At 40.8% G+C, this 27092-nt stretch overlaps 1 protein-coding gene across 19 annotated transcripts in view; it reads left to right on the forward strand.

The window, feature by feature from the left end:
- The window catches only part of LOC147911413 (uncharacterized), a 30433-nt gene extending 4257 nt beyond the window's left edge, over positions 1–26176 (forward strand). Inside the window, exons 2-10 of one of the 19 annotated variants that reach the window (XM_087428129.1) lie at positions 2659–2770; positions 2907–3003; positions 3572–3732; positions 5775–5870; positions 5962–6024; positions 13903–14014; positions 15454–15580; positions 25543–25661; positions 25822–26176. In XM_087428129.1, the coding sequence (XP_087284255.1) occupies positions 13989–14014; positions 15454–15580; positions 25543–25661; positions 25822–25852 (303 nt within the window). In that variant the 5' untranslated portion in view covers positions 2659–2770; positions 2907–3003; positions 3572–3732; ... (1 more) ...; positions 5962–6024; positions 13903–13988 and the 3' untranslated portion in view covers positions 25853–26176. Of the gene's footprint in view, positions 1–2658; positions 2771–2906; positions 3004–3571; positions 3733–5774; positions 5871–5961; positions 6025–13902; positions 14015–15427; positions 15581–15900; positions 15942–19309; positions 19418–25542; positions 25662–25821 lie in introns of all 19 variants that reach the window. The other 18 variants (XM_087428127.1, XM_087428130.1, XM_087428128.1 and 15 more) reach the window with 18 other exon arrangements.
- Positions 26177–27092: the final 916 nt, after the last annotated feature.

A 27092-nucleotide genomic window follows, 5' to 3' on the forward strand; every position in this document is an offset into this window, starting at 1 on the left:
TTTAATCTTTTTCTACATCCTATTTTCTTTCTGACATACCGTCACTCACCCACCCCAGGAACCTCCTCAACTCCAGCTTTTGAAAAATCACTTCCTTCAGTGGCTTCCCTGCACTAAGTATTGATCAGCCTGTTCCCTAACTCATGCAACCTCGGCATTCTTGAAGGACTCTAGATAGTGGCTTGAGTGACTTGCTCCCTGCCTAGATGGAGAATTCCAGGAGCTCAGAAACCATATCTAGCTGAAGCTTTAGCTGATAATAGAGTACCTTAGGTGGAGGAGGGGCTTGATATATGTTTGTTCAAGGAATGGAAGAAATCCCAAGTCAACCAGCTAATGTCCAGGAGGTATAAATGTCTTGTATAGAACACTAGCCACACATTGCCACTAAATAATTACCATGTTCCAGTCAACCAGGAAGAGTGGACAGTGTGATATTTCAAAGATGATATTGTGTCTGCATATACTTGATAATTAAAAGACAAGACATTGCTCTGTGCATCAGTACACTTAAAGTGCTTTTTTTTAAAGAAAAAAAAACCCAGTTTCTTTAATGTTGTTTGTTAGGTTGTGTTTAAAATGAAACCATTGGGGCCAGCCCCATGGCTTAGCGGTTAAGTGCGTGCCCTCCGCTACTGGCGGCCGAGGTTTGGATTCCGGGCGTGCACTGACACACCACTTCTCCGGCCATGCTGAGGCCACGTCCCACATACAGCAACTAGAAGGATGTGCAGCTATGACATACAACTATCTACTGGGGCTTTGGGGAGAAAAAAAAAAGGAGGAGGATTGGCAATAGATGTTAGCTCAGAGCCAGTCTTCCTCAGCAAAAAGAAGAGTATTAGCATGGATGTTAGCTCAGGGCTGATCTTCCTCACACACACACACACACACACACACAAACCCATTATATAAGATTAAATACATTAAAAGAAATCACCAGGGGGAAGAACAATAAGAATAATAAAATAATTTTTTTTGTGTGTGTGTGAAGATCAGCCCTGAGCTAACATCTGCCAATCCTCCTCTTTTTGCTGAGGAAGACTGGCCCTGGGCTAACATCCGTGCCCATCTTCCTCCACTTTATATGGGACGCCGCCACAGCATGGCTTGACAAGCAGTGCGTCAGTGCACGTCCGGGATCCGAGCCCACGAACCCCGGGCCGGCGCAGCGGAGCGTGCGCATTTAACCGCTTGCGCCACCAGGCCGGCCCCTAAAATAAATTTTAAAATTTCAATTCTGCCCCAAGGTTCCTTAACCATTTTGAAAAACTAAAGTTTGGTTTATAGATTCAAACCAATTTAAGCTATTGTCCCAGCCCCAAAGTGAAATCTTATACTGAAGTCCCGCTCCAAGTTAAAAAGCAAACAAACAAATAATAAATTCACCTCTGGGTGTGGGTGTAATTTTTTTCTTTACATTTTACTAATTTATTTTTATTGAGGTCACGTTGGTTTGTAACATTATATAAATTTCAGGTGTACATCATTATATTTCGACTTCTGTATAGAGTCCATCGTGTTCACCACCCAAAGTCTAGTTTCCATCCGTCACTGTACACATGTCCTGCTTTACCCCTTTCACCCTCCCCACACTCCTCTTCCACTCTGGTAACCACCAATCTGTTCTCTGTACTGTGTGTGTGTTCGGTTTTTGAGTTTTTTTTTTTTTTAACTGCTTTTTGACTCTGTTCTCTTAGAATAGTAGCTTAGTTACCCCAGGTCTTTAGTTATTTGTATCTCTTAGCCCAAGTTCTAAATTTTAAAATGTCACTGGTTCAGGGCCGGCCCTGTGGCTTGGTGGTTAAGTGCGCGCGCTGCGATGCTGGTGGCCCGGGTTCGGATCCCGGGTGCGCATCGAGGCACCACTTCTCCGTTCATCCTGAGGCCGAGTCCCGCATACAGCAACTAGAAGGATGTGCAGCTACGACATACAACTATCCACTGGGGCTTTGGGGGGAAAAATAAAATAAATAAAATCTTTAAAATGTCACTGGTTCAAATGGCATTCTTTTTGAACTAAGTTAATTGTGAGTTATCATTTTTGCTTCCTGTGCTAGGAACACCTGGCTGTTTATAGTCCTTATGGTATAATAACTGTGTAATGATTATTACTTAATGTTTAACACTTAATGCTTTAACTATTAAGCAAGGTGAGGCTGTTGAAATTGTATAAGGAATTTGAGTCAAATTTTATAGCCTATTCATGGTTCTGCCTTTGGAGGTTGGTTTTATTTTTAAGTCAGTACAGATCTGTTGCTGTGTGTACTCATTTTTCATTTTAAAAGTCCATGACTAATTCTAATGCATAGTTAATAAGTACAGAGGCGAATAATTTTGGATACACAGAAAAGTGCGGTAGAAACATGGAAACCTGGGTTCCAGTCTGTGAACTGTTGTGTGACCTTGAGCAGGTCGTTCAGCCTCTCTGAACCTTGGTTCTTCACAGAAATGAGAGGCCTTGACTAATATGTCAAGTATGGCCACAGATTTTTTTTTCTCTAGTAAATAAAGAGCCTCAAAGTAAAAAAGTTGAAAGCTGTAGTTTTGTGAACCAACAGATAATGAATATCATTGTCTGTACCCTATTTGAGTGTTTGAATGTACCTGTTTTTCTTAACCAATCCCGCTGACCACAAGGACCATTGTCTCCTAAAGCTCCAGAAATTTACAGGCTACGACCTTGGGTAGTCACAGCTGCTTTATCAGTCCACAGATTTCCTGGGAGTGAGAGAGAAAAACAACCTGCCCTTTCTCAGCCCTCTTAGAGGTGGGTCATTGCAATGTTAGCTGGTCTAATAACTGGGCTTTTCCCTGTACTTGGTGTGTTTCTAGCCCAGATTGTCTTAGCTGTAGTCACACATAGATGTAATTTTATATTCTGAATTTTTTCCTTTTTGTATCAGTGTTTTCTTTGCATTGTGGGAAGGTCGTTGAATCTACAAGAGCCTGATGGAATGACTCTGTACAGTGCATATAGTGCCACAAGTGTGGTAGAAACATGTAAGTGGAGTTGACACTTACAATTATATAAAAACATCTGTTTAAAAGGCCCATTAACCAGCCCGTGTTTTCAATACCAATATTGATTCAGGGTGAGATATCGTAAAGGTCCAGAAATTGATGCTGAGGTATTAGTTGAGTAAAGCTGAAGATGATATTGATACAAAAACTGAATAACAGGTGGCTTAAAAGGAGGAAACTAAACCACATACTACACTTTAAGGACCACCCAGCTGTGTAAAACTTCGAAAGGTCCAAGTGAGGGGTGCAGGTGCCTGAAACCATTGGCAGTGGGTACATATCCCGGGGCTGGATGTTCCAAAGATTCTGAAACAGAGATTTAATCTGTAGGAATTGAAAGATGATCCTCCCAATAATCCTTTCTCTGGCTTTTTATTGGGGTAGATATCTTGTTTTAAGTCTTAAATTTAAAACATATGAAAGACAGCACTCAGAGGCACTGCTGCATGGATGATGAGGTTAGAAAATGGGCCTGTGATGCAGAGTGAATTAGAGTAGCATCATTTTGCCTGGAATAGAAGGCCAAGAGGTGTTTGTGGTTTTTCAGTGTAGGAAGTGTCATGCTAGAGAAGAAGTTTGACCAGTCTGTCCCTACTGGAGATAGAGCAAGAACAAAGAAGTTTTATGTTCTTTATTAAAAAGAACTTGCTGCTCGTGAGGTGGTGGATTCCCAAAGAGACTGTGGTCCTTCTTCACTAGAAGTCAGAGGTAAATTGTTACAATTATTTTGAAATGAGTTCAAGCTTACAGAAAAGTTGCAAGTAGAGGACAAAGACCTCTAATATTTCCCTCACCCAGATTCCGCAACTCTTAACATTTTGTTATATTTTCTCTTTCTCTTTCTATTTAAAATTATTAATCTTTTCTGAACCATTTGAGAACTGGTGCCCCATCACTCCTAAGCACTCCAGTGCATAGTTCCAAAAAGCAAGGATGCTCTCTCTGTGATCACCATATAACCCTCCCAGTCAGGAAATCAATGCTGATATACCAATCCACAGACCCAGTCAAATTTCACCAACTGTCCTAGCACTGTCTTTTTTTATCGTCTGGTCCAGGAGTCCATCTGTGAACCCATTTGCCATGTCTCTTCAGTCTCTCCCCATCTGTGCCTATTCCTCAGTCTTTCCCTGCCTTTCCTGTTCCTGACAGTTTCATAGAGAACAGCTTTCATTCTGGGGAGTGAGCCTCAAGCTGGGTCCATCTGATGTTTCTTCATGACCAGATTCCAGTCATGCTTTCTTGGCAGAAATTCCACAGAAGTAAAGCATGACATCAGAGGCACAAGGTCATAGATGCCTTTAAGGGTCTGTCTCATAATTTAGTGACGAATTGCTCACTCTGTCCGGACATTTGTTTTTCATGAACTAAGTATCCTATTGATCACTGAACCTTAGAAGGGAGGAAAGTGACAAATAAAAATTTCTAACATGGAAGCGATTATACCATGTTTCTTTCACTTCTCTTCTGAGTTCAGTCTTCTTAATGAGAAAATAAAGATCTGTGTGAAGCTAGTAGATTAAAAATTTGTGTTTCTGTAAATTTTTTTTTTCCTTTTTTTTTTTAACGTAGGCATACCCCAACTGAGGAAGAGATTATTCCCCAAGCAAAGATTCAGTGTTTGGATTTTGGACCCCATTTTCCCATTAAAAGAATTTTGGTTAAATGATGGTTTCCATTCTAGATTATGCTAAGCAAAGAAATTTACTTAACCTATAATTTAGCTAACAGAGTAACTTTTGGGCTTTTTTTTTTTTCTCTGAAGGAAAACAGAAACTAATAATTAAGAGCTCACAAATGGAATGTGGGCTCAGCCCCTGTCCCTCAGGGGGCCAAGCTAGGCTCACCTTCTGTTGGACTTCTTGTCGTTGATTCAGTCTTTTCTTTAGCATTTTTCTCTCAGACATTATGTGATTTCTCTTTTGGCCTTTAGTTCTTGTTAACTTAGATTCGCAGTTTGGCTTCAGTTAGATGGGATTGAAGCTGGTACTTTGGTGGTGGTTGAGTGGGGCCCTCTGTGGTTAAACTTCCCAAGGACTCTTTTTGGGACTGAGATGGCTTCTCATTTAGCAGTTTTACCCCTAGCCCCTTGGTTTTGGCTGCTACCACCCCTGCTGCCCAGTTTCCCCTACCTCTTGCCCAGGCTGGGTGTGCAGGGTAAGCTCTGTCCTCTAGCTGACTGCCAGCACTCACCTGCTCATCACAGGATAGCAGTCAGTGACAAATCACGGCGATGTTACAAAGTTGTAAAAAGAAATCCCCCCAAATTTGAAGTAATAGTGTTAGGGGGCCTAGTCTTCATTAAATGTAAGTGAGGGCAGGTCTACTTTTCAGAGACCTCTTCCTAACTCAGCTACTTGGCTCTGCCCAGGTTTGTCTAGTTGGGAACAGAGCAAGCCACCAGTCTTCAATCTAGGGTGGATTTGTGGAGGCATTGTGTCCAGACCTGGTGGGATCCCCATCGCTCAACTGTCACCGTCTCAGAGAAGTCTGGCCATATCATATTTTACATATTTATCTTGTTTATTGTCTCTCCTTCCCCCTAGAATGTCAGCTGCCTGAGGGCAGGGGCCTTGGTTGGTGTACACCGGATTAGTCTCCAGACCTAGAACCGTGCCTGGCTCATCATGGCACTCAAGAAATACTTGCTGAGTGATTGAACCTGCTTCCCAGCCTTTTCTTACTGCATTTCCCCATTTACTTTGAGAATCTTGTTTTTGCTTCATTTCAGTGTCCTTTTTGCTTTTTAGACTTCCGTGATGACTGCTAAGTATTTTTGTCTTGAGTTTCAAACGCAGCTGGCATTTTCTGCTTCTTAGAGAGGCCAGAGAAGCATTCTTACAAAGGTGTGATTTCAAAGGAGATCATGTTCTAAATCCAACTGCCTATTACTTATCAGTGTAATTATTCATAAAACATTTTCTTTCTGTATTATAGTGAAAAGAAGAGCTTGGACCTGGAAAAGAAACTTTATGAACATAATCAATCTGACATATGCAGGTAAGAAAGGACAGTGGTAACAGTTTTTAAACCAATTTGCATATGTTAGTCAATAAAAATTTAACCCTAATATATGTTACAAATACCATAGTTACAGTACTTTTACCATTCTCTTATTTCTAATGTGTAGCAGTTTCACCTAAACATTGCAATTTAGTATAATCACTGTCAAATGTAAGAATAAATTTGGTTAAAATTAGTATAAGATAATTTTTATCTTATTTTCATCATTCAGTATTTGTGTTATCTCAGGAATCTATTTTGCTTAAATGTCTTAAGAATAAGATGGATTATAGGCCAGCCCAGTGGCGTAGTGGTTGAGTTTCCGTGCTCCGCTGCGGCAGCCTGGGGTTTGCTGGTTCAGATCCTGGGTGCAGACCTACCTACGCATGGCTCATTAAGCCGTGCTGAGGCAGCATCCCACATAGAAGAACTAGAAGGACCTACAACTAGGATATACAACTATGTACTGGGGCTTTGGGGATAAAAATAAATTAATTAAATAAATAAATTTAAAGAAGAAAATTTGGAAAAAAAAAGAAAGATGCCTTATAGTCTTTCTTTCTTTTTGGCCACAATTTAAACACCTTGAGCCTGTGTATTGATTAAGGCATAATTGCTGTAGCTGGCCTTTCAACAAACTGTTGTAGGCAGGGTTACATGGTATCTCACTTATTCATGGATATATGATAATGACAGTTAAAATTACTATGAGCAGTGGATAATATACATGTTATCCTTTTTATGTTACTTAATCTAATATTAAGAGCAAAATTTTAATATTTTTAATTCTATTTTATAGAAACTGAACTTCATCCTTAAGCCAGATGTATGGTGTTACCTCCAATATTGTTCATATGAAAAATTTCTGGCTATTATAGCATTTAATCTGTGATTTATTTACATCATAATATGAGTGAGAAATGAAAACATCTCATCCAGAAGAGAGAGAAGCCAAGAATATTTTAAAACCAAATCATCTATCTATTCCATTTATTTCCTCATCTTCAAGCTTATTCTTTGGTTTTAAGATTTAGTGTACTTCCAAAGGTACCAGTCAGGTAGCCATATGTCTCTAGTAGCTCTAGAAGAGACAAGAAGAGCCAGTGAGATGGTGGAAGAAGTAGCAGTGTTGTAGATGCCATGGCCTCAGAAGTGGGCCCCAGTCTGAAGGAGTCCAGGGCAGCTGCCATTTTTCTAGCCTCTGGCTAAAGGAGCAGAAGACAGGGTATAGACTTTTCCTGCACCCTATTCTTGGGTGGCTTCCTGGTGTAAGGGTGGTGGGAGGGGTGAGGTGAGAGAAGAATGGGAACCTTTACCAAGCCATCATTTTGCTGAGTTTGTTCCCCTCGCTCAGCCTCTTGTTGCTTCCTGGAAGAGAGAAGGTATGATTTGCCAAAAATATGCTGTCTTTGACTGCCCGAAGGATAAAATCTAAACTGTCTAACATGGCTGTTTCAATCTGGTTCCCCACGGGAGGCAGAGTATGAGAGGAGGGTTTGTGTGTAGGTGGTAATTTGTAGGAAGTAGTCACATAAAACTGAAGAGGAGGGCTGGGCAGAATGAAGTAGGAGGTGATCACTGCTGTGGGAACCTAGGGTTCCATCCCTCCAGGTTTTCAGAGGAGCCATGTAGTCTGCCCCTCTTCTCCCCACAAGTGTCCACTGAAGGCAAGGAAGAGGGTGCTGTTTACCTACTGGTTCCTGACCCCTGTTGGTCAGGGCTGTCCCAGGAGGTGTTGACTCCTCACATCCAGGCTTTCCGTGCTGCAGCCCTGGTAGCACCTGATGCACCTGAGGCAGGTGCTGCCAGGTTCACTGCATACAGCAGGTTGCTGCAGCTGTGGCTGTAGAAGAAAAGGTGGGCCAGGAGGATGTGAGAAGGACATGAGAGGTGTCTGGTACAGGGGCTTCCCAGACCCTCCATTATCTGCCCCTGTTTAATTCTCATCATCACCACCCTTATCAGCCTCCCCCTAAAATTCTTCATGGACCAAAATTCCAGTTTCTGAAGCATGACCAGATCTTTTGTAGCACAGTGTAAGCAGGTAGGCTCTGTCTTCAGGCGCCTCAGTTCAGTCCAAGTCCCACCACCTCTTCGCCCTATGACCTTGGGATGATTACTTCAACTTTCTGTGCGTCCATTTCTTCATCTGTCAAATGGGGATAAGGATATTTATGAGAACTTAATGAGTTAATACATATAGAACCTTAAAGCAGTGTCTGACCCAGAGAGTCAATAATTTATTATTCATCACTATTTTTGTTAATATCATCGTTATTCTTATTTATTACTTTTGAGCCTTCTAACATGCTAGTTCCCCTGCCTGAATGTTCTCCCCTCATCTTTTTACTCTTGCTTTCCCCAATTTTGGGTTAACTCTTACCCATCCTTCAGGTCTTAGCTGAAAAGTAATTTCCACTGTGAAATCCTCCTTGAGTCCTTCTGCTGGGTTAGGGTGTCCAGTCTGTCAGGGTCCCTGACAGGTATTGTACTTACCTGATTGTTTTCCCTGTTGACCCTAGCTGAGTGGCTTTCATATTCATATTCAGAGCCCTGAATATATGAATGATTGCACGGATGCGTGGATGAGTTGCTTATGTGGTCAGCTTTGAAGGTTATTGTGGAGGCAAGAATGAAACTAGAATTTGGATGGAGAAGGCATGGTTACTATTGTACCTGTTCCAGGTGGACACTGGCCACCCCTGGCAGCTTTACCAAGTGCCTGCATGTGAAAGATAGTACATTTGGGTCTTCCTCCATTACTGTTGCTTGTGTCGAAAATGGCGGATGTGGGCAGCAGTAAAACCAGTCTCAGGTTTTTTGTTCAGAAGGAAAAATGGGAACAGCCAACCAAGATTAAAGCACAGTATTAGCATGGTAAGGAAGTTTTTAAAAATTATTGGCCCAGGGGTAGCCTGTTGGTTAATTTTGGACGTCTCCAGTATCTTTGCAAATCTGTGTTTTGAGGGTGAACATTTTTGTGGTATTTAACTTATTTTTGCTTGCTAAAAGAATGTTGAATAATTTATTGAGCCAAGAATAGAAATGCTACATACCGGGTACTCTTTTATGATTTAAATACTTGTAAAGGAGAAAGAGCTAGAATTAGCAGTGTTGGTTCTTTGAGAAGAATGGGCTGCACAACTTGAGCTATCCAGCATTACACTTTTGATGACAGTCTCTAAAGGTTTTTTCACAATTTGAGTAAAGTTACAGTCCATATATTATTATAAAATATTTGGGAGGTGATGTCAGCATCATGATGGAGCAAGCTCTCCCCTTAGACTCTCCCCACTAAGATACAACAAAAAGGACATTCATATACCAAAAGAGGACACTCACACAACACAAAAGACATCTGAGAGACCCACCCAGCTATACATCTGAACGTGGAGGTGCTGGACACCCCCCCCGGAGGAAGTGGAAGGAGGTAAAGAGAGCTCCTCTTGCTCCCCAATGGCAGTGACCTCGGGACCGCATGGCTTGCAGAGAGAGGGGGAGAGGCGGCCCTCTGTGGGAAAACTGTGACTCTCCAAGTTCGCTCACAGCCCATGGGAAACCCCCACACAGAGGTGACTGAACTGTTGAGGGGTATCTTCATCAAGCTAGCACCCCAGGAGAGCAGATAGCAAAGGAAGAGCGAGAAGCCCCTGGGATTGGGCAGGCAAAAGAAAGCATCCCTCCCCCTGTCCAGTGCTCCAGCACAGCCAGTCGGCCAAAGTATCCATGGATCACTGTGGGCTCAGAATATACAGCTCTTGACCCCCACCCAGTGGTGGCAGGTGGAAGCTGCAACCAGATACTATCATGCGGAGACACAAATCCACACCGTCAAACAGTGTGAAAAAATATATTAAATATCCAGACCAGAAGGAAAGTGACAAGCACCCAGAAGTCAATCCTGAAGGCACAGGAACCTATAATCTAAATGACAGAGCATTCAAAATAGCTATCATGGGGGCTGGCCCAGTGGAGTAGCGGTTAAGTTCACACGTTCTGTTTTGGCGGCCCAGGGTTCGCCAGTAGGTATCCTGGGCGTGGACCTGCTCACCGCTCCTCAAGACGTGATGAGGCTGCATGCCACATAGAAGAACTAGAAGGACCTACAACTAGGATATATGACTGTGTACTGGGGCTTTGGCGATAAAAAAGAAAAAGAGGAAGATGACAACGGATGTTAGCTCAGGGCCAATCTTCCTCAAAAGAAAAACAAAACACAAAATAGCTATCATAAAAAGGCTCTATGAGTTACAAGAAAATACAGATAGACAGTTCAATGAAATGAGGAACTTCTTCACAAAAGAGATTGAAACTATAAAGAAAGCCAGTCAGAAATGTTGGAGATGAAAAACACAATGGAGGAGATAAAGAAAAGTCTGGAATCTTTAAAGAACAGAGCTGAGAGTATGGAGGAGAGAATTGGAAATCTAGATGATAGGAATGCAGAAATGCTCCAGATGGAGGAGAAGACAGAACTAAGACTAAAAAAAAGAGAAGAAATTCTGCAAGAAATATCTGACTCATTTAGGAAATGCAACATAAGGATTATAGGTATTCGAGAAGGAAAAGAGAGGGGAAAAAGGAGCAGAGAGCTTGTTCAAAGAAATAATAACTGAGAACAGTCCAAACCTGGGGAAGTTTGAAGTTTTTCCAAACCTCTCCAAGGCATGTAATAGTAAAGCTGGCAAAAGTCAATGACAAAGAAAAAATATTAAGGGCAGCAAGGCAGAAGAGAGTAAGGTACAAAGGAACTCCTATCAGGCTCTCAGCGGATTTCACAGCAGAAACTCTACAGGCTAGGAGAGAGTGGAATGATATATTCAAAATTCTGAAAGACAAAAACTTTCAGCCAAGAATATCCAGCAAAAATATCCTTCAGATATGATGGAGAAATAAAAACTTTCCCAGATAAACAAAAGCTAAGAGAGTTCATTGCCACAAGACCCCCACTACAAGAAATGCTCAAGAAGGCCCTCATACCTGGAAAAAAAAAAGGGGGGGATACAAATCCGTGAGCAAGGAGAAAAATAGGTAAACAAAATCAGAAAAATTGAAGCTCTCTATCAGAACAGGTTAGCAAATACTTAATTATAACAGCAAAGATAAAGGGAAGGAAAACACCAAAAATAAATATAATCTTGTCATTTTAACCACAAACCATAACACAAGATGGAATAAGTTGGGACAATAATAACTTAGAAGGGGAAGAGGAAACGGATGGAATTGACTTAGTCTAAGGAAATAAGAGACTATCAGAAAACGGACTATCTCATCTATGTGATTTTTTATACAAACCTCATGGTAACTACTAAGCAAATAATCAGAACACAGACATGTATGATAAATAAAGAGAAAACTAAGAAAACCATCATAGAGAACTACCAAACTGAATTGGTAGTCCAAAACACACAGGACGAGAAACAAAGGAAGTGCAGAAGAACCGGAAAATAGGTGATAAACTAGTAGCATTAAGCCCTGATATATCAATAATAACTCTAAATGTAAATAGATTGAATTCTCCAATCAAAAGACACAGAGTGGCGGGATGGATTAAAAAACAAGACCCCACAATATGCTGCCTCCAGAAAACACATCTCAGCTCTAAAGACAAATACAGGATCCGAGTGAAGGGATGGAAGATGATACTCGAAGCTAATGGCAAATAAAAGAAAGCAGCTGTTGCCATCCTTATATCAGACAAAGTAGACTTCAAGATAAAACAGGTAATGAGAGACAAAGAGGGGCAATATATAATGATAAAAGAGTCACTCCACCAAGAAGGCATGTCACTTATAAATATATATTCACCCAACAGAGGAACACCAAAGTACATACAGCAACTATTAACAAACCTCAAAGGGATATTAACAACAACACAATAATAGTAGGGGACCTTAACACCCCACTTACATCGATGGATAGGTCATCCAGACAGAAAGTCAATAGGAAATAGTGGACTTAAATGAAAAACTAGACCAGATGGACTTAATAGATATATAGAGAGCACTCCATCCAAACACAGCAGAATACACAGTCTTCTCAAGTGCTCATGGAACATTCTCGAGAATAGACCATATGTTGGGAAACAAGGCAAGCCTCCATAAATTTAAGAAGATTGAAATCATAATAAGCCAAATTTTATTCTTTTTGTGGCAATTGTAAATGAGATTGTATTCCTGAGTTCTCTTTCTGTCAGTTCGTTATTAGAGTATAGAAATGCAACTGATTTTTGTAAGCTGATTTTGTACCTTGCAACTTTGCTGTTGTTGTTGATTATTTCTAATAGTTTTCTGATGGATTCTTTAGGGTTTTCTATATATAAAATCATGTCATCTGCAAACAGCGAGAGTTTCACTTCTTCATTGCCTATTTGGATTCCTTTTACTCCTTTTTCTTGCCTAATTGCTCTGGCCAGAACCTCCAGTACTGTGTTGAATAAGAGTGGTGAGAGTGGGCACCCTTGTCTTGTCCCTGTTCTCAGAAGGGTGGCTTTCAGTTTTTCCCCATTGAGTATGATGTTGGCTGTGGGTTTGTCATATATGGCCTTTATTATGTTGAGATACTTTCCTTCTATACACATTTTGTTGAGACTTTTTATCATAAAGGGATGTTGGATATTGTCAAAAGCCTTCTCTGCATCTATTGAGATGATCATATGGTTTTTATTCCTCGTTTTGTTAATGTGGTGTATCACGTTGATTGATTTGCGGATGTTGAACCATCCCTGTGTCCCTGGTATAAATCCCACTCGATCATGGTGTGTGATCTTTTTAATGTATTGCTGGATTCGGTTTGCCAATGTTTTGTTGAGGATTTTTGCATCTATGTTCCTCAATGATATTGGCCTGTAATTTTCCTTCTTTGTATTGTCCTTGCCTGGCTTTGGTATCAGAGTGATGTTGGCCTCATAGAGTGAGTTAGGAAGTGTTCCATCTTCCTCTATTTTGGAATAGTTTGAGAAGGATAGGTTTTAAATCTTCTTTGAATGTTTGGTAAAATTCTCCAGAGAAGCCATCTGGTTCTGGACTTTTATTTTTTGGGAGGTTTTTGATTACTGTTTCAATCTCTTTACATGTGATTTGTCTGTTCAGATTCTCTATTTCTTCTTGATTCAGTTTTGGAAGGTTGTATGAGTCTAAGAATTTATCCATTTCTTCTAGATGTCCAATTTGTTGGCATATGGTTTTTCATAGTATTCTCTTATAATCCTTTGTATTTCTGTGGTGTCCATTGTAATTTCTCCTCTTTCATTTCTAATTTTATTTATTTGAGCCTTGTCTCCTTTTTCCTTAGTAAGTCTGGCTAAAGGTTTGTCAATTTTGTTTATCTTCTCAAAGAACCAGCTCTTTGTTTCATTGATCTTTTCTACTGTTTTTTAATGGTGACAAAGGGGCCATACTAATGTAAGGTGCTAATCACAGGGAAAATTTGGTGTGAAGTATATGGGAACTCTGTATTATCATCACAATTTTCTGTAAATCTAAAACTATTCTAACCTTAAAATTTTATTTAACAGTTTTTTAAAAATAAAGGCAGGGTTCCCTGATATCAATAAGCCTCGTGAAAATGCATTCATTAATAATCAGAGGAAGCACCCCCCACATGCTTGTACATGCACACACACACACACACACATACACACACACACAAACACAAACTCGGGCACAGGGAGGGAGCCCGGGATCTGACTCTGACATCTCAATGAACAGATTCCAAAAAGCAATTACACTGCCAAGTATTATGCTAAAACAATTATTGAAATTGCTAGTCAAAAACAGTTAATGGAATAATTAAGACAGATTGACCTAAAAGCTGATTTAAAATTAACCTGACGCTTGCATGCTATCTAAATAATGACTCTCTCCTATGAGCTAGCCTCTCATTAAAATCAAATTCCACTGGGAGAAATTACACACTTGCACCGTGATTGGGAAGAACAGGCCGCGTTCACTCAACCACTGATGGAACTGGAGGGTCATCAGACGAGGTAAATGGAAATGAGTGTCCTGTCCTTCCAGGTGCGCTGTGATCTGTCTCAGTAACAAGCCACCTCCCTCCCATTTTTCCCTTTGAAAATGATGGAAACTCATTAAAATTGCATCAGCTCAGGACCCCAAACCACTAGGTGCCTGAGTGGGCACATCTGAAGCTTCCAAAGGGAAAGATCGGAAGGGAGGGGCCGTGGGCTGGGGTCCCGTGGACGCACTGCGGGCAGGGAAGGGAGCTGAGCAGCTCTGAAAATGAGGCCCCTCAAGCACTTGAGGAAACTCGATGGCTTCCACCCCTCATTTCTCTAAAGGTGAGAAAACCCATGCTTGTTGGAGACCAAACTCCAGGCGGGTGGCAGAGGCAGGAGCTCTTTTCAGCGTAATGCTTTTCCCCACCCAGCACCTTCTCCTTTCCACTGCCGTATCCAGATGGAAAGAACTCATGGTGAGGTTTGTGGGTCTACAGGCCTGGATCACACCTTGCTCCTGAGTTTAGCCCAGGGGTGTCCCAGTCTGAGTGAGCAGTTTTCGCTTGTCCCCATATCCCTAGCCGGCTGCCTGCCACTGGCTAACCTAGGATCCTGTGGTGTGTGCGCCCATGTTGGGGGACACACCTGAGAAGGCCCGCCCTGCTGGAGGAGGGTCATGGGCACCCCTCCCTCCAAGGGCCCTGGCTCCTGGCAAGAAGGTCTCAGCTGATATCTGGAACACAGGGGTGTAGGCTCCTTGTTCCTTGTAAACCCCTGGAGTTACCTTGATAACATTTTTTTAAATGGATCCCCTGCTCAGCATTTTTATGAGATAAAGAGTTTCCCCCATTAAAATTATTCAAGTTTAGTAATAATATATTATTGGGACAAGCAGGAAAACACAGGATGCTCCAAAATGATCCATTACTTGGAGGATTTTAAAATTCTAATGAGAGAAACCACTCTCTCTCATTGTTCATCCTCTTGGCCATCAGCAGGATTAGTCTGGGAGAAGGACAAGGCAGGAATTGGGTACATTCCTTATTTATCCCTCTGATTTCTCCAGAGTTTTTCTCTTCTTCAAAGAGAAATCTCTGGGCTCTGCAGGGCTTGTCAGTGGTGATGTCAGGCAACTCTGAGACTGTGCAGAGCAGGAGGATGAGAACAGGGGAGGGAGAAGAGGAAGAGCTGAGACCATCACTTCCCATCACAGGCTGAGGCTGAGTTAATCTCCACCTAGCTCAGGATCCCAGGAATCGGATGTCATCGGCCTTGTCACACCGTGGGGGTTGGGAACAGAGAACAGCCAAGTTGCCACGGCCACTTTCAGAGAAATAAACAAAGTGGGAGGGCACCACTGGGAGCCAGTTTGAAAATGGTCACTAATGTGAAATAATAAGACACACTTTTCAGAAAAGTGAAGACAATTCTTTTGGTTCTCAGACTCACAAACACCGTGTGTTCTTTAGGAGCAGACTGAAGCCGTTGACCTCTAGGGTGATTGTGAAAGAAATTTGGGCTCCGTCACTGTTTCTGATTAAGTCAGAACAGTCCAGCACTCACTCCTTGGCAATGCGGAAGATGACCAGTGTCCAGGTGCTGTGGGGTTGAGACCTCTATCACTCAGGGCATCCTGCCAGGCAGAGGGGGCTGGCCTGGTGGCCACTAGACCTTTATCAGATGTGGGATTTGCAAATATTTTCTGCCATTTTGGATTGTGGATTATCTTTTTTCCTTCTTAATATTCTCCTTTTATGCACAAAAGTTTTTCATTTTGAAGTCCAATTTGTCTAATTTTTCTTTTGTTACGTGTGCTTTTGGTGTTATATCTAAGAAATCATTGCCAAATTCAAGTCACAAAGATTTACTCCTATGTTTTCTTCTATGAGTTTTATAATTTTGGCTCTTATATGTAGGCCTTGGATCCATTTTGAACTCATTTTGTGGATGGTGTGAGGTAAGGGTCCAGCTTCACGCTTTTGCATGTGGGTGTCCCGTTGTTCCAGCACCTGTACTAACTGTTTGTGGGTTTCTTCGGATTTTTCCTCATGTATGATTCTATCTGCATAAAGAGGCATAAAGAGGCAACTCTACTGCATTTCCAGTTGTTGTGATTTTTATTTTTATTTTATTTCAAACTGTCTGTGCCTTTATATTTAAAGGGCAATTTTTGTAGATAGTATACATTTGGGTCTTATTTTTATGTCCCTCCCGAGAATCTCGGCCTTTAACTGAACTCTTCAGTCCACTAATGTGTAAAATGATGAGCAAACAAGATGGTGGGATAGGAGTTTCAAGCACAGGTTGTTCAGCAACAGCCTTGAACAAAAAGAACAAAGTTGGAGGCATCACACTTCCTGACTTCAAAATATACTACAAAGCTATGGGGGCCAGCCCGGTAGCATAGTGGTTAAGTTCGCCTGCTCCACTTCAGAGGCCCAGGGTTCACAGGTTCAGATCCTGGGCGTGGACCTACACACTGCTCATCAAGCCATGCTGTGGTGGTGCCCCACATACCAAAAATAGAGGAATATGGGAACAGATGTTAGCTCAGGGCTAATCTTCCTCACCAAAATATATATATGTATACTACAAAGCCATAGTAATCAAAACAGCATGGCACCGGCATTAAAACAGACACACAGACCGATGGAACAGAAGAGAGAGCCCAGAAATAACTCCATGCATTTATGGTAAATTGATCTTTGACAAAGTTGTCAAGAATACACAATGGGGAAAGGATAGTCTCTTCAACAAATAGTGTTGGGAAAACTGGTTTTCCACACATGGAAGAACTGAACCCTTACCTCACTCCGTATGTAAAAATTAACTCAAAATGGATTAAAGACTTAAATTTAAGACCTGAGACCATAAAACTATTAGAAGAAAATATAGGAGAAAAACTTGAGATTGGTCTGGGCAATGCTTTTTTTGGACATGACCCCAAAAGCAGAGGCAACAAAAGTAAAAGTAGACTAATGGGATTCATTCAAACTAAAAAGCTTCTGCACAGCAAAGGAAATCATCAACAGAGTGAAAAGACAACTTACAGAATGGGAGAAAATATTTGCAAACTGTAATCTGATGAGGGGTTAATATCTAAAATATATAAAGAACTCATACAACTCAATAGCAAGAAACAAGTAACTCAGCTGAAAAATGAGCAAAGGATATGAATAAACATTTCTCAAAAGAAGACATATGAATGGCCAACAGATACATGAAAAGGTGCTCAACATCACTAGTCATCAGGGAAATGCAAATCAAAACCACAATCAGATATCACCTCACACCTGTTAGAATGGCCATCATCAAAAAAACAAAAAATAACATGTCTTGCTGAGGATGTGGAGAAAAGGGAACCCTTGTGCACCATTGGTGGAAATGTAAATTGGTGTGGCCACTGCGGAAACCAGTATGCAGGTTCCTCAAAAAATTAGCAATAGTATCAATAGAACACCTTGGTATGATTGATAGAACCAATCATTGTACATAAAACAGATCTGCACATATATGATAAATAAAAGAACGTAAGGGAAAAAATTAACAGTAGAACTACCACGTGATCCAACAGTCCCACTCCTGGGATATATCCAAAGGAAATGCAATCAGTATTTCAAAGAGATATCTGCACCCCCATGTTCACTGCAGCATTAATCACAGTAGTCGAGATATGGAAACAACCCAAGTGTCCGTTGACAGATGAATGGATAAAGAAGATGTGGTACATATACACAACAGAATATTATTCAATCATGAGAAAGAAGGAAATCCTGCCATTTGTGACAACACGGACGAGCCTGGAGGACATTAAGCTAAACGAAACAAGCCAGACAGAGAAAGACAAATATGGTATAATCTCACTTATACGTGGAATCTAAAAAAACACATGGAACTCATAGCAGCAGAGATTAGAACGGTTACCAGGGGCTGGGGTTGAGGGGGGGAGATGGTGGTCAGGGGTACAAAGCTGCAGTGATGCGGGTTGAATAAGTCCAGAGATCTAACGTACAGCACGATGACCACAGTTAATACTACTGTGCTGAATACTTGAGATCCGCTAAAAAAGTAGCTGGGTGCTCTCATCACAAAAAAATGGTAACTGTGTGAGGAGATGAGGTATCAATTAGCTTGACTGCAGTAGTTATTTCACTACGTATATGTACATCAAATCAGCATTGGATACTTTAAAATATATAATTTTTATTAAAAATATATAAAATTAAAAATAAATAGCTATTGACATAGTTTTGGGTCTGTAACTTTATTTCTTTTTTCTATTCGTTTCCTCCAGTTTTTTCCCCTTTATTTATCTTTTTAAAACTTTCCTACTGGTTTTTTCAAAGGAAGTAAGGGAGACATGATTCACATGCCATAAAAGTCAAGTTTTTTTATTTTACAGTACTATTTGTTATGAACACACACATTCATAAACCACCACAGAAATCAAGACAGAAAACAGCTCTGCTGCTCCCCAAATTCCCTGTCTGCCCCTTGTGGCAGCCCCTGCTCCCCACTAGCCAACACTGATCTGCTCCCTATCAGTAGTTCTGCTTCTTCCTGAATCTCACAGGGATGGGATCACACACTATGTAACAACTTTTTGAGCTTTACCTTCTTTACTTAGCAGATTGTATTTGATATTCATCCATTTCGTCTCACATATAAAATGCTTATTCCTTTTCATTACTGAATAATATTCCATTGGATGGATGTGCCACTTATTTACTAGCTGAAGAACATTTATATCTACAGTTTGTCTGTTTGGGTTGTTTCCAGTTTTTGGAAATTGTGAATAAGTCTGCTATAAACATCAACATACAGATTTTTGTGTGAACGTAACATTTTGATTCTCTTTGACATATATCCAAGAATAAGATTACTGGATCAGAAAGATTACATGGTCAACATTTCTTTAACTTTACAAGCAACTCTCAAAATGTTTTCCAATATGGCTGAAACATTCTGCTTTCCCAGCAGGAGTGTACGAGCATTCTGGTTGCTCTGCATCCTTGCCAGTACTTGATATTGTTGCTAATTTTTTAAGCCATTCTGAAAGGTGCACACATGTATCTCCTTGTGGTTTTAATTTGAATTTCTCTGATGACTGATGATGTTGAGCATTTTTTCCTGTACTTTCATTCCATTTGTGTATCATTTTTGCTGAAGTGCCTCTTCAAATCTTTTGCCAATTTTTTACGAGGTGGTTTGTTTTGTTATTCAGATTGAAGAGTTCTTCATATACACCGAATAAAAAGCCTTCACAGATGTGTGTTGCAGAAATGGTTTCTCCCAGTTTTTGACTTGTTTTCCTTCTCTCAACAGTGTCTTTTGAAGAGAAGAAGTTCTGAGTTTTGATGAAGTTTAACTAAACAGAATTTGTCATGGGTGTGCTTTTGGTTTCCTACCTGAGAGATCTTTGCCTAATCCAAGGTCATGAATATTTTCTCCTGGAAAATTTATAGTTTTAGATTTTACACTTACTGCTATGATTCACTTTGAGTTAATTTTTGTATGTGGTGTGAGACATGGGTCCAAGGATTTGGGGGTTTTGTTTTGTTTTGAGTTATATATTATGGTGGATATTTTTGCATATGAATATTCAATTTTTCCAGTGCCTCTTTTTGAAAATACCATTCTTTCTCCATTAAGTTATTTTAGCAACTTTGTCAAATATCAATTGCTCATACATGTGTGGTTCTGTTTCTGGATTCTCTCTTCTGTTCCACTGATCTGTGTGTTTATTCGTTCACCAGCACACTATTGATTATCGTAATGTTATAATATGCCTGGAAAGCAGGTAGTTTAAGGCCTCCAACTTTGTTCTTCTTTTTCAAAATTGTTTTCGCTATTCTAATTACTTTGCCTACTCAAATAAATTGTAGAATCAACTTCATAGTTTCTACCAAAAATATGCTGGAATTGTAATTGGTATAGATCAACTTAAGGAAAATTAATATTTAAAATACTGAGTCTTCCAATCCACGAACACTGTATATTTCTGCTGGGGTCTGAATGCTTATGTCCTCCCAAAATTCACATGTTGAAATCCTAACCCCCAAGGTTGAGAGTGTTAGAAGGCGGGGCCTCTGGGAGGTGCTTGTGTCATGTGGGTCGAGCCCTCATGAACAAGATTAGTGCCTTTATAACAAAAGAGGCTCCAGAGAGAGCCCTTGTCCCCTCCACTGTGTGAGGACACAGCAAGAAGGCACCAGCTATGAACCAGGAAGCGGGCTGTCACCAGAATGTGACCGTGCTGGCACCTTGATCTTGGACTCTCAGCCTCCAGAACTGTGGGAAATAAATGTCTGTTGTTTATAAGCTATCCAGTCTGTGGGTTTTTTTTATAGCAGCCCGAATAGACTAAGACCATTTCCCTGCTTATTGAAGTTTTCTTTTACTTCTTCCATCAGTGTTTTTTAGTTTTCAGCATAGAGATTCTACAGGCATATTATAGGATTTATTCCTAAATATGTTATGATTTTTGTTGCTATTGTAAGTTGCACTTTAAAAATGTCAATTTCTGGGGGCCGGCCTGGTGGCACAGTTGTTAAGTTCGCATACTTCACTTCCACGGCCCTGGGTTCTCGGGTTCAGATCCTGGGCATGGATCTACACACTGCTCATCAAGCCATGCTGTGGCAGCATCCCATACAAAGTAGAAGAAGATTGGCACAGGTGTGAGCTCAGGGACCATCTTCCTCAAGCAAAAGAAAAAACATGTCAATTTCCAATCATTTATTGCCACTGTATAGAAATACAAATGATTTTCGTATGTTGACTTTGTATCCTATGACCTTGTTACACTCATTTATGAATTCCAGTAGCCTTTTTTTTTTGTTATATTCTTAAGGATTTTTTATGTAGACAGTCATGTCATCTGTGAAAAAACACAGTTTTACTCCTTCCTTTCCAATCTGTATGCCTTTTATTTGATTTTCTTGCTATTTCACACCAACTAAGAATCCAGTGTGGTGTTGACTGGGGACAATGAGAGCAGATGTCTCTGCCTTGATCCTGACTTACAGGGGAAAGCCTTTAGTCTCACTGTCTGTGATGACTGCAGGTTCTCGGGGACACCTTGTATCAAGTTAGAGAAGTTCCCTCTACTTCTACTTTCCCGGACTTTTATAAATGGATGTAGAATTTCTTCAAATGCATTTTCTGCATGTCACATGATTTTCTTCTTTACTCTGGTGATGTGGTGGTTTACATTGTTTTATTTTTTGTCCTATTGGCTATTTTTTCTTTCAGTCATTTCTCCAGGGTTCACAATCTCCATCTCTAACTTTTCCTGTTCCACTTACAATGAACATTTTAGTACTTCAGGTAAAATATGGAAATAGTGCAGCCATATTGGGCCACCCCGCCCATCCTTTATGCTGTAGTAACTGTATGTACTGCATCTATGTATCTTATGAACCTCAGAAGAAAATATTATCATTTTTTAAAAACTTTATTTTTTTAGAGCAGTTTTTGTTTCACAACAAAATTGAGTGTTTGGTACATATATGCCCTGCTTCCATATGCACAGCCCCCCCACTATCAACTTTGCCCATCGGACGGTGTATTTGTTACAGATGACGAACCTGCACTGACATGTCATCATCACCCAAAGTCCACAGTTTACACCAGGTTCATTCTCGCTGTTGTGCATTCTGTGGGTTTGGACAGATGTCTAATGACATGTATCCACCATTACTGTGTCATACAGAATAGTTTCACTGCCCTAAAATCCCTCTATGCTCACCTATTCATCCTTCTACCCTCCCCATAATATTACAGTTTTTACTGTAAGTTGTGTGTATTATACAAAAGTTAGAAGGAGAAAGCAGAAAAAATGAGTAGCCTTTGACATTTACCTAGATATTTACCATTTCTGAAGCTACTTATTCCATTCTGAGGATCTGAGATTCCCTTTCTGGTATAATTTCCCTTCTCCTAAAGAATTTCCTTTAGCATCTTCTATTGTAGAGATTTGCTGGTAATAATTTCTCTTAGTTTCTCTAAATCTGAAAATGCTGTCTTTCAACAGTGATTTTCGAAGGATATTTTTGCTGGATATACGATTCTGCATTGACAGGTCTTTTTTTCTCTCTCTCTCAACACTTTAAATCTCTTTTCTCATTCTCTTCTGGTCCCCATAGTTTCTGATGAGAAGTCAGCTATTAATCAAATCATTATTCCCCTCTGTGTGAAGTGTCATTTTTCTCTGTTGCTTCCAACATTTGCTTTTCAGCCTTGGTATCCAGCTGCTTGATCTGATGTGTCTCTATGTGGGACTGTCTTCATTCTGCTTGGTGTTAGTTGAGCATCATATTTGCAAATGTCTATCTTCCATCACTTGGATAATTCCAGCCACTATTTCTTCAAGTATTTTTGTCTGCACATTCTCTCTCTCCATTCCTTCTTTGAAGCCGACCACATGTATATTAAAGTTTGATCTTACCTAAGAGTGACTGAGGCTCTGTTATTTTTCCACCCTTTTTTCTTTCTATTTTCCATGTTAATTTCTATTGCTCTACTTAAATTCCATGTAAAGAATTTGTTATTTCTAATATTGTATTTTTCAATTCTAAAATTTTCTTTTTTAAATTTTTCTGCTGAGATTTCCTACTCTTTCATTTGCTACAAGCATGTTTGTTTACCTTCACGGAGGATAGTTATGACAATCACTTTAAAATCTTTGTTTAATACTTATGCTTTCAGCCAAGATGAAATAACAGGGAACTAATTTACCCTTCTTCCCACAACAACTGAAAATTTTGGGGAACATATATGAAACAGTAGTTTTCACACAGTGGGTCTCAGGCAGCAGAGTTCAGTGACCCCTGAGAGACCTGGAACTGACAAGGTGGGCCCTGTGATGGTCCTGCTGCCTGGAGAGAGAATTCCAGGCTCCAGCACAGGGAAGGAGAACCCAAGTGGACCCCTGAGCTCTCCCTGAGTTGAAGAGATGGCACTGGGTGTCCTGGGAGGCTGAGGTGACTAGAGCACATATGGAAGACCACCCAAGAAGTGAGAACTGCAGCAAGAGAGAACTTCACAGATTCTCCGTGGGCCCACTGCATCTTCCACTGAGTAATGACCAGTGCACCCATGTGAGGAAACTACCCAACACTGCAGAATCAAACACCAAAAAATTAGAGGAAATAATTCTTGGAGCTCACACAGACAGGAATGGTTTGGGCTCAACCAGTCCACACATGGCTTAGGAAAACCCCATAACTCACAGGAGATTGTGTCCAGTATTCAGAGTGGCCTCAGTGGTGGAACACAGTCAGCCCTGGACTAAAGGTTACTCAGATCCCACCTAACAAAGCTTAGAATCAGCCTGAATGTTTCCAATTGTTTCAAAGTAACACAACTCTGTCCCAGGAAACAGCTCAAGAATATTTTTAGGAGTACAGACTATCCGGGTTCCAACAAGGAAAAATACACAATGTCTACCAGCCAACCAAAAATTACCTGGTATGCAAAAAAGCAGAAAAACACATCGTGTAATGAGGAGACAAATCACTCAATTGATACCACAAATAGCACAGATGACGTAATTCATAGACAAAGATGGGATGTTATTACTGTCATCATATTCCACATGTTCAAGAAGTTAGAGACAAGACTGACAATGTAGGGGGTCGGGGGTGGGTGAAATAGGTGAGGGGATAAGAGGTACAAACTTCCAGTCATAAAATGAATAAGTCATGGGGATGGGATTACATCATGGGGAACAAAGTCAACAATATTGTCATAACTTTGTATGGTGACAGATGGAACTAGATTTATCATGGTGATCACTTTATAATGTATATAAATGTCAAATCACTATGCGGTGCACCTGAAACTATCATAATATTGTATGTTAATACTTCAGTAAAAAAAAGAAAAGGCTGATGATGTTAAGTAGAAATATGGAAGATATGAAAAAGACCCAAAAACTTTTAGAGATGAAATGTCTGTAATTAAACATCTGTAATGAAAACTTACTAGATGAGATTAAGAGCAAATCTGTCAAAAGATTAATGAACTTGAAGACATACCATAGAAACCATTCAAAATAAAATACAGAGAGAAAATAGACCAAAGAAAATGAACAGAAAGTTAACTGCAGGACAACTTCAAATGGCCTAAAATATATGTAATCAGAGTCCCAGAAAGAGAAAAAGAAGAAAACAGGAAAAACAATTTGAGGAAATAATGACTGAAAATTTTCCATATTTTATTAAAAAAAAAAAACTATAAACCCACATATCCAAGATACTTAATGAACCCCAAGTCTAAGAAGTATGAAGAAGGCACATCATAATTAAATTGCTTAAATAGGGTGATAACAAGATAATCATGAAATCAGACAGGAGATAAAAAGACCTGCTGAGTGCAGAGGAACAAAGGTTAGAATGAAGGCAGATCTCTTACTGGAACTGAGGCCAGAGCAGAGTGAAGCAAGGTCTTCAGAGTATTGAGAGAAAAAGCTGCTAATTTATGATTCTATGCCTGGCAGCAAAGGGTACAAATAAGATAAAATATCAACTTTCTCAGACACACAAGAGCTGAGATAATTCACGGTCACCAGCGGATCAGTGCTGAGAGATGCTGAAGGAAAATGACACAATATGGAAACCTCATGTGAAGAAAGGGATAGAGAGCACTTTCTGTGGGGTATGTAACACGTCGAATAAAACGTGTGACAACGTGGACACGGAGGCTGCAGTGGGGGTGGGAGAGTACTGTTGTGAGGTTGTTCAGGCGTCATGAAGTGGTCTGATATTATTTGAAGATAAACTGTGAAAAGTTAAAGATGTGTACTGTAAACCCTAAGGCATGCACACACATGCACACACACAGCAAAGACTTATCCAGAATAAGCCAAAAAAGATGATTACATGGAATCATAAAAAATACTTAAATTATCCGAAAAAAAGCAGTCTAAGAGGAAAAAGCAAACAAAAAACAGATTGGTCAAATAAGAAACAAATCGCAGGATAGATTCAAATCTAACTATTATCAGCAGAAACATTAGATGACAGTGGTCTAAAAACCCCATTTAAAAGGCATAATTTGTCAGATTGAATAAGAAAGCAAACTCAACTACATGCTGCCTACCCCAAACCCACTTTAAATATAAAAACACAAATAAATTAAAAATAAAGAGATTGGAAAAACATGCCATGCTAACACTAGTTGAAAGAAAGCTGGAGAAGCTATACTAATACTAGATAAAGCAGATTTCACCACAGTGAATATGACCGGGAATAAAGGAGGTCGTTGTGAAATACAAAAGGGTCCATTATCAAGAAGACATAATACAGACTGTTTATGCACCTAATAACCGAGCTTTATGGCACATGAAGAAAAATCCTTATCTGCCAGTTCCAACACCTGGGTCATCTTGGGATCTATCTCAGTTGATCCTCTTTTCTCTTAATAATGTGTCCCATTTACTTGATTTTTGGATGTTGGGTGATTTTGCACTGTGTCCTGGACATTATGAATGTGGTGTGGTGGAAATTCTGGATTCTGTTATTTTCCACCAATGACTGTGTCTCTTGGTTCAACAGGTAGTGATCTCAGCTGGTCTTGAACCGCAAACTGGCTCCTGGCTGCAGCTCCAGCCTCAGTTCAGATCTTCTGTTGTTAGCGAGTGGCTTGCACATGCGTGGTTCAGTCCGTCAGAAAGGTGAGGGCAGAGTCTGAAGTTTCCCCTGCACATTTCTTCCCCTCCTGCAATCCCCCTCCCTCTTCAGTGACCATGTCCAGGACTAGGTGCCTGGAGAAACTCAAAGGTGGGTTTGGAAGCAATTAACTGTTATTCCAAGCTGTTTCTTTTCCTTTTGTAGGTTAAGGAGATGTAACCACCAGCCATCCTGAAACTGACCAAATGAGGCACTCAAGGGAGATGTAACCACCAGCCATCCTGAAACTGACCAAGCCTCACCACAAGAGCTATGCCCATGACCTTTGCTTTATTTTTAATGCAAAGATCTCTCCAGGAGGAGCTTAGGCCTCATTATGTGGAAGCATGTTCTCCAACTGAGCCTGTGCAAGTGAATACCCCCACCTCTCCCTTTTGAATATTATTCCCCAACTGAAATAAAAGTTCCTGCTTCCCTTAGTTCTGGGACGCCATGACTTTGGAAATGATTCCTCACGGCCTCCTATTTGCTGCAAATACAGTTTACTTTGTGAGACAACTTCCACTGGTATAGTCTTATTTAACTCACCAGGAGGCGAGCCCACTTGGTTTGGTAACAACCACAGCCCCCCAGTTTCATTTTTCTTGTTCTTGGGCTGTGAAGACTGTGGTTTTCCCAGAGCCACTGCCTCCCATGCCCTGCTCTGACTGCACATGGCCCCACAGACTGGAAGCCACAGGAATTCACTTCAAACTACTCCCCTGGAATCTGTCTGCTGCTGTTCACTCCCCAGTGCCGTCAAGCGGCTCCTGGTTGCGTTATGTACAGATTTTCTAGTTGTTCTCTGTGGGGGAGGCAGTGTGGCATGATCTTACAAAATCATTACAGGAAGCAGAACCAGTAATTACCCGTCCACTTTTAGAACTGCCTTGTGCACGAACCTCACATCCTTTGAGTCACATTTGGAAAAAGTGTACTTTTCATCTGTTTCAAAGGTCGAGATAGCTTCACTGCAGGGGACTTGAATAGATTACCATCTTCCAGAGGACATGAGTGCAGCGTAGTGAAGGGAACCCCTGAATAGCCACGGGTGCACTAGACGAGGGTTGGGGCCGGCTACCACAGGAGGGAGGAGGAGAGGACAGCTGGAGCCTATTCTGTTTTCAGAGTCCCTGTCTCAGCACAGCTGTCTGCTCCTGCCCAGAAGCCACCTCCCCTCCTTCTTTCTATGTCCTTAGGGAAAAAGAAAGCCAACCTCCTTTTCTCCCTCCTCATCCCCACCAACCCGCCAGTCGTTCAGTGTCAGCCTGACACCATGCCCACCAGTCATTCAGTGTCAGCCTGACACATGCCCACTGGTCACAATGGGCCCAGGATCCAAGGACACACCACTGAGCAGTCTGGTCTCTGTCTCACAGCTCAGCAGAGATAGTCATGCTAACAGACGCCAGGTGAGAGGGAGATGGGTGAGGGTC

Source organism: Ceratotherium simum, unplaced genomic scaffold (assembly GCF_057802395.1).
Source record: "Ceratotherium simum simum isolate JZ-2026a unplaced genomic scaffold, ASM5780239v1 HiC_scaffold_43, whole genome shotgun sequence".
In the NCBI taxonomy this organism is placed as follows: Eukaryota; Metazoa; Chordata; class Mammalia; order Perissodactyla; family Rhinocerotidae; genus Ceratotherium; species Ceratotherium simum.